General features: G+C 40.3%; 1 protein-coding gene across 1 annotated transcript in view; it reads left to right on the top strand.

Moving 5' to 3' along the window:
• The window catches only part of TPM3 (tropomyosin 3), a 158,683-nt gene extending 151,337 nt beyond the window's left edge, over positions 1 to 7,346 (top strand). The window contains exon 9 of the mRNA XM_053704444.1: positions 6,915 to 7,346. Within this exon, the coding sequence (XP_053560419.1) occupies positions 6,915 to 6,985 (71 nt within the window). The 3' untranslated portion in view covers positions 6,986 to 7,346. The remainder of the gene's footprint in view (positions 1 to 6,914) is intronic.
• Positions 7,347 to 7,859: the final 513 nt, after the last annotated feature.

Below are 7,859 nucleotides of genomic sequence, written 5' to 3'. Positions count from 1 at the left end.
GGGGTTAATTTATTTCTGTGTTCAGTTTTTATTTAATTCATGGCAGTTTTGTGGGGTACTGTTGTGAATTTTGCAGCTGAGGCTGTTTTGTGGCTCTTTTTATTAGGAATTATATTTGGCTAGTGTGTGTGTTTAAAACTCTAGTAGCGTTTTACCGACAGGCAGCTTCAGTAAGCATTTTGAGTCCTCTTGTTTTCCTCCCGGCGGTGTTTTACTTTAATTACTGTCATGCTGACCGGGATATTTTGTAAACGCCCACGATGGGCGGAGTTGTGTGTGTTTGGCGCGAGGGTTGCACGCTCTTCCCCTCAGTATTGTTTTGACATCATCAGTGAGAGGTTGTTCAGCTGCTGCCGCGATACCGGTGTCTTCGTGGGGAGCGGTTTGAGAGTGAGATTGTTAAGTTCTTTAAGAAGGCTGGCTAAGCACCTCAGTTGGGTTTGTTAGGTGTAGAGGTGCTTGTAAGGGCTCAGGGCTGTTAGTTTTTTTTTCTGGGTTTTGTTTTTTGGAATGTTTTTTTAAAGAGACAATAACGTTTTTATTTTTATTAAATTTGTTTGAAAAAAAATATATAAGTTTTTTTGTTTAATCTGTGTGTAAAATGGACCAAGAGGACTTGCAAGCTGTTACCTGCAATTTATGTCTAGATTCTAATGTAGAGCCACCTATCCCTTTCTGTTCCTCATGTATAGAGAGAAACTTACAGTATAGGGATAGGCTTTTTGATACAGAGCCTTCATTTTCTCAGGAGAATGTTGTTCAGGAGCCTCCTGTTCAAGCTGTAATGCAGCTTTCTCCCCATTCATCCCAATCTTCACATGCAGTGCCCTGCATTTCGTCTCGGGTTGTTTTTTCTTTACAGGATATACCTACTCATATATCCTCTGCTGTATCTGAGGCTTTGTCTGCTTTTCCTGTGTTGCAGGATAAGCGTAAAATGAGTTCTGAGTCTGTTGCAGCTATTTCTAATGTTTCTTCCCATAGGACTGAGGAAGAAGATATTTCAGTTGCATCTGAAGGTGAAATATCAGATTCTGATAGTGACTCCTTTGGCTGATTCTGAGGTTGTTTCTTTCAGATTTAAGCCGGAGCACCTCTGTTTGTTACTCAGGGAGGTTTTGGCTACTTTGGATGACTCTGATTCGACGATCATAGTTACTCACAAAAGGCTAGTAAATTTAACAAATTCTTTGTAGCGGAAGTTTTTCCTGTTCCAGATCGTGTTTCAGAAATTATTGCACGGGAATGGGAGAAGTTTGGAATTCCTTTTTCTCATATATTTAGGAAGATGTTTCCTATTGCGGACTCTTTTTTTTTTTTTTTTTTTTTTTTTTAAGGAATCTTGACAGACAGTCCCTAAAGTAGAGGGAGCGATTTCCACTTTAGCTAAGAGGACCACTATTCCTACTGAGGATATTTGTTCTTTTAAGGATCCCATGGATAAGAAGTTAGAAGCTTTACTTAAAAGGATGTATGTTCACCAGGTGTTCCAATTGCAACCTGCTGCGTGTATTGCGACACTTGCCAGTGCGGCTGCATATTGGTTTGATGCATTATCTGATTCTATTCAACAGGAATCTCCTATGGAGGAAATTAAGGATAGAATTAAGGCTTTAAAATTTGCTAATTCTTTTATTGTGGATGCTTCTTTACAGGTCATCAAGTTGGGAACAAAAAGTTTTGGCGCGCAGGGGAAGACCTTGTTTGGGCCTGGTTTGGCTGAGATTATTTCTGATATCATTGGAGGGAAGCGTCAATCTCTTCCTCAGAATAGGAGAAATAAACAGAAGGGTCGTCAGAGTAATTTTCGTAACTTCTCTGGCAAGTCTTCCACCACCTCCTCCAAGCACGATCAGTCCAAGCCCTCTTGGAAGTCCAATCAGTCCTGGACAAGGGGAAGTAATCTAAGAAGCCTGCTACTGACTCAGTCAGCTTAAAGGGTCTGCCCCAGATCCGGGAATGGATCATGTGGGGGGCAGGCTATCTTTGTTCGCTCAAACCTAGGTAAGGGATGTTCCAGATCCCTGGGTGTAGATATTGTGTCCCAGGATACAAGCTGGAGTTCAAACTTTTCCTCCCAGGGGCAGGTTGTCATCTGTCAAGGTTATCTGTAAATCAGATAAAAAAAAAGGGGGCATTCTTAGGTTGTGTTAAGGATCATTCCGACATAGGAGTGATCGTTCCTGTTCAGGAGCAGGGACTAGGGTTTTATTCCAATCTGTTTCCAAAAAGGAGGGAACTTTCCGACCCATCCTGGATCTCAAGTGTGTAAACAAGTTTCTCAGTGTTCCGTCCTTCAAGATGGAAACTATTTGGTCTATTCTTCCTGTTTCAAGAGGGTCAGTTCATGACTACAGTAGATCTGAAGGATGCGTATCTGCATATTCCCATCAACCAGGATCATCACAAGTTTCCGTGATTTGCTTTCCTAGACGAGCATTTTCAGTTTGTGGCTCTTCCTTTTGGTATTGCAACAGCTCCCAGGGTGTTTTTTAAAGGTCCTGGGTGCGTTATTGGCAGTTCTCAGACTACAAGGGGTTGCAGTAGCTCCTTACTTGGACGACATTCTAGTTCAGGCGCCATCTTTTTAACTAGCAAACTCCTACACGGAGTTGTTGTCTTTTCTGCACTCCCACGGTTGGAAGGTGAATTTAGGAAAAAGTTCCTTGATTCCAGCTACAAGAAAGGTATTCTTGGGAACCATTATAGATTCTCTGGAAATGAAGATCTTTGTGACAGAGGCAATGAAGTCAAAATTGTTCAATTCCTGTCTGGCTCTTCATTCATCTCCTTGTCCCTCGGTGGCCCAGTGTATGGAGGTTATTGGTCTGATGGTTTCAGTCATGGACATCATTCCGTTTACTTGGTTTCATCTCGGACCTCTGCAGTTGTGCATGCTGAGAAAGTGGAAGGGGGATTATACAGATATGTCTCCGAAGATTGTTATAGATCAGGCTGCAAGAGATTCTCTTCTGTGGTGATTCTTGGGATCGTCTCTCCCAGGGAACCTGTTTCGCAGGCCTACCTTGGTGATTCTGACCACGGATGTCAGTCTGCTTGGTTAGGGTGCTGTCTGAGGTTATCTGAAGGCTCAGGGTCTGTGGACCCGGGAGGAATCGGTTCTTCCTATAAATGTTTGAGTTGAGGGCAATCTTCAATACTCTCCTAACCTGGCCTCAATTGGCTTCAACCCAGTTTATCAGATTTTAGTCGACAATATAACGTCCGTGACTTACATCAATCATCAAGGGGGAACTCTGAGTTCTTTGGCGATGGAGGTAGCCAGGATTATTCAGTGGGCAGAGGTTCACAATTGCGGTCTGTCTGCGATTCACATTCCAGGGGTGGAAAATTGGGAAGCAGGTTTTCTGAGCAGACAGTCTTTTTTTCATCCGGGGGAGTGGGAACTTCATCCGGAAGTGTTTTCCAGTTTGGTTCTCAGGTGGGGTCTTCTGGAATTGGATCTTATGGCATCTCATCACAATGCCAAGCTTCCAAAGTACGGGTCGAGGTCAAGGGATCCTCAGGCTGTTCTAATAGATGCTCTGGCAGTTCCTTGGAAGTTCAGTCTGGCATACATGTTTCCTCTGTTTGCCCTTCTTCCTTAGGTCATTGCTCGGATCAAGCAAGAGAGGGTGTCAGTGATTCTCATTGTGCCGGCTTGGCCTCGCAGGATCTGGTTGAAATGTCATTGTCTCCACTGTGGAGTCTTCCGTTGAGGAAGGACCTTCTACTTCAGGGTCCCTTCCTTCATCCAAATCTCGTTTCTCTGAAGCCGACTGCTTGGAGATTGAACGCTTGATTCTATCTAAGCGTGGTTTTTCTGACTCCGTTATTGAGACTATGATTCAGGCGCGTAAGCCTGTGACTATAAAGATTTATTACTAGATATAGTGTAAATATCTGTATTGGTGTGAATCTAAGGGCTACTCTTGGAGTAGAGTTAGGATTCCTAGGATTTTGTCTTTTCTCCAGGAGGGTCTGGATGTGCCAGATGTTTAGTCTTTTTTTTTTTTTTTTTTTGTCAGGCTTTGGTTAGAATTCGGCCTATGTTTAAGTTTGTGACTCCTTGGAGTCTTAATTTACTTCTGAGAGTTCTTCAACAGGCTCCGTTTGAGCCTATGCATTCTTTGGATATTAAGTTGTTAACCTGGAAGGTTTTGTTTTTGGTTGCTATCTCTTCGGCTCGAAGAGTTTCGGAGCTTTCTGCATTGCAATGTTAGTCTCTTTATTATTTTTCATTCTGATAAGATAGTACTTTGTACTGCATTAGGTTTTCTTCCCAAGGTTGTTTCTGATAAGAATATTAATCAGGAAATTGTTGTTCCTCCTTTGTGTCCTAATCCTCCTCATAAGGAACGTCTGTTGCACAATCTGGATGTTTGTGGATTGAAATATTATTTGCAGGCGACTAAGGATTTTCGCCAGTCTTCTTCTTTATTTGTTGTTTTTTCTGGGAACGTAAGGGTCAGAAAGCTACGGCTACTTCTCTTTCTTGTTGGTTGAGGAGTATTATTCGCTTGGCATATGAGACTGCTGGTCAGCAGCCTCCTGAGAAGATCACGGCTCATTTCACGAGGGCTGTTTCTTCTACTTGGGCTTTCAAAAATGGTGCTTCTGTAGATCAGATTTGCAAGGCGGCCACTTGGTCATCTTTACATACTTTTTCTAAATTTTTACAAATTTGATACTTTTGCTTCAGCTGAGGCTGTTTTTGGGAGAAAGGTTCTTCAAGCAGTGGTGCCTTCTGTTTAGGTTAACTGTCTTCTCCCTCCCTTATCATCAGTGTCCTCTAGCTTGGGTATTGATTCCCAATAGTAATTATGATGATCCGTGAACTCACCGTGTCATTAGAAAGAAAATGAAATTTATGCTTAACAGATAAATTTTTTCTTTCTTGACACGGTGAGTCCACGGCCCGCCCTGTATTTTTTTAGACAGTTTATTTTTTCATAAACCTCAGGCACCTCTGCACCTTATATTACTTCCTTTCTCCTTTCCCTTTGGTCGAATGACTGGGGGTTGTGGGCAAGGGGAGTGGTATTTAACAGCTTTTGCTGTGGTTCTCTTTGCCACCTCCTGCAGGCCAGGAGTGATATTCCCAATAGTAATTATGATGATCCGTGGACTCGCCGTGTCAAGAAAGAAACAAATTTATCAGGTAAGCATAAATTTCATTTTTTTTAATTTCATGATTCAGATAGAGCATGCAGTTTTAAGCAACTTTCTAATTTTACTCCTGTTACCAAGTTCTCTTGGTATTTATATTTGAAAAGCATGATTGAAAGCTTTGGTACCCATCCATTTTTGGTTCAGAATTTCGGGTTGCACTTGCTGATTGGTAGCTAAATGTACCCATCAATCAGCAAGTGCTATCCATGGTGCTGAACTAAAAATGGGACTGCTGCTAAGCTTATATTAAATAAAGATACCAAGAGAAGAAAGGAAGTTTGATAATATGAGTAAATTATAAAGTTTCTTAAAACTCCATGCTCTATCTGATTCATGAAAGAAAAAAAATTGGGTTTTGTATCCCCTTAATACATTTTCCCCCATTTTTACACCCATTGAGACGTTTTCTGCTTTACCTCAAAATGAACCCTCTCCTTAAAGGGACAGTATACTATAAAATTATTTGTTTCCTTTTTTTTCAATTATAATATTATTTCCAACATCATAAGCAAAATGCATAATGACATTAGTATTGATAATTTCACATCTCTAAACAAAAAGAAAACATAGAATACTAGCGTTCTGCATTATTTACAGAAAGAAAATGCATGAGAAAAACAAACTTCAGACATTAATACATCAGCCTATGCATATTTCCTAAAAACAATAAATATACATTTAATACAGGATTGATGTTGGGTTTTTCCAGATTATAATAAAACGGACAAAACGACAACAAAAAATGTTTTTCCCTTAATGTGTTTCCAATTGCTTTTTTAATAACTACAGAAAATAAAAAAAATGTGATTTTTGCTTTTTAAGGTTCATTTGTGTATATAAATTAGCTGATTTTGTGTTTTGAGACCACAACCTAATAAAATGGGTTGAGCTTGTAGCTATAATCAGATCTCATTACTTTATCACATTGTGCACATATAAATGCTTCTTTATCTTATAACTGTAAACCAATCACCAATACTTGGAGAGAACAATGGAAAATTAACATTTTATTACCTTCTCTTCTATACCCCACTGGGAGTGTAATTTCTTCTACTGGCTGTGTTTAAAAAAACCTTTCAGAATAGGTGGGAATACCACACGCTATATTAATTATTTCAAATGCCAATATAAGGCTAATGGAAATACTGGTAAACCATTTAATACACTTCAGCAGGTAAAGTGGATCATTGGGAACAAATGAAAGGGGAGAATAATTTTGAGGTAAACTGTCTCTTTAACCTTTTATCCTTTTCTAGTACACACATTGACATGTTTTTATGTGTCCAATATAATGGTTAATGGTATAAAAGTGCTGTCCTTTTCAGCCCATGAGAGCCCCATACATGGCTATTTGATACTGACTGCCTATCACGTTCATAGGGAAATGCTGGGGTGCTCTTTTTCACTCTGGCTTTAATCAACACTCGGTAGGTGGAATGAAAAATTGTTGGATTCAGTGTGAAAATACTCTGAAGTTTTGTAATTAAAATGTTGTTTCTTTTTAAATGGCACCAACCTTCATGTGTATAGAGGCATGCCTGAGTCAGTACCACGTTGCAGTGTGTTGCTAACTTTATGCCCTTTGAAATCTGGCTTTTATAATCCTGGCTAGCCAGGCTTCTTCTAACGCCTCACCAATACATGTGGCACATAGTTGACTGCTTATGGCTTGAGTGATCTGCTGATTAATGTGCTGACCCTCCTTATTTACTCACTTCCCTTCTTTGCCTTTATCAGATAACTGCAATGCACCAAGGAAGAGAATTCAAAGATGCAGAAGATGTTGGATGACACTCTCCAAGAACTGCACTGAGCTTGTAGAGGGGTGCTACACTGCCTAAGTCACCGCCGCTACAGCCATCCTGCACCTCTCCCACCATCCCCTCCTCTGACTGGATCCAGTCTGTATGTTGCCAATCCTGCCAGCCTCTCTGCCAATTGACTCCTCAAAACCAGCTAAAGTTACTCCCTCGCTGCCAGCATTAGTTTTATAAGAAATATTTTGGAGTTGAGTATGAGATAAATGCTCAGTTGGCTTTTTGTATTGAAGATAAATGTAAATGCTCCTGATGTTGCTGGTTGTCAATATGATTTTTTATTTTCTAATACCATTCCCATCTAAACAGTTACAAATCATTGATTAAACAGGTGCAAAGTACATTTTTTTTTTAAAAGGACCAAATTATGCTTCATTTGTTTCCAAGCATCTTTCTAGGTGCTTCATGGTGCCATATAAAATACTTTGACATTGGTATAGATAGCCTTTCCCTACTTAATTTAATACTCATGCAGTGGAAAGGGTGGTTTTATATTATCATAGAAGGCACAGTCCAGCTCTTCTCTCCCACTAAGTAGGGAATCTTCTTTTCCCCTACCCTATCAAGGGTCTAGTTTTTGAGTACAGAGCTCATATTCAAGCTCTGGCTGCATGCTCCTCTTTGTAACAAATCTAATTGCACTGTAAAGCTGTTACCACAACTCAAACATCACCAGCCCTATGGCCTTGCTTTAGGGCTTTCTGACAGTGGTTTGATGCTGTTGCCTATGTATTAAGTGGGTCAGTCCCAACATTTGCTGCTTACATGTGTTCATATTACCCTTCTCTTCCTCTGTGGCCCCCTACTGACTATACCACCTAAGAGTAGTAATTTTTTGTCATAAAAGGCTTTCAATTTCCTTTTAAATGA

This window comes from Bombina bombina, chromosome 1, assembly GCF_027579735.1.
Source record: "Bombina bombina isolate aBomBom1 chromosome 1, aBomBom1.pri, whole genome shotgun sequence".
NCBI classification, from domain to species: domain Eukaryota; kingdom Metazoa; phylum Chordata; class Amphibia; order Anura; family Bombinatoridae; genus Bombina; species Bombina bombina.
Note: the sequence above shows the minus strand (reverse complement) of the source record. Positions and strands in the feature narration are given on the sequence as shown.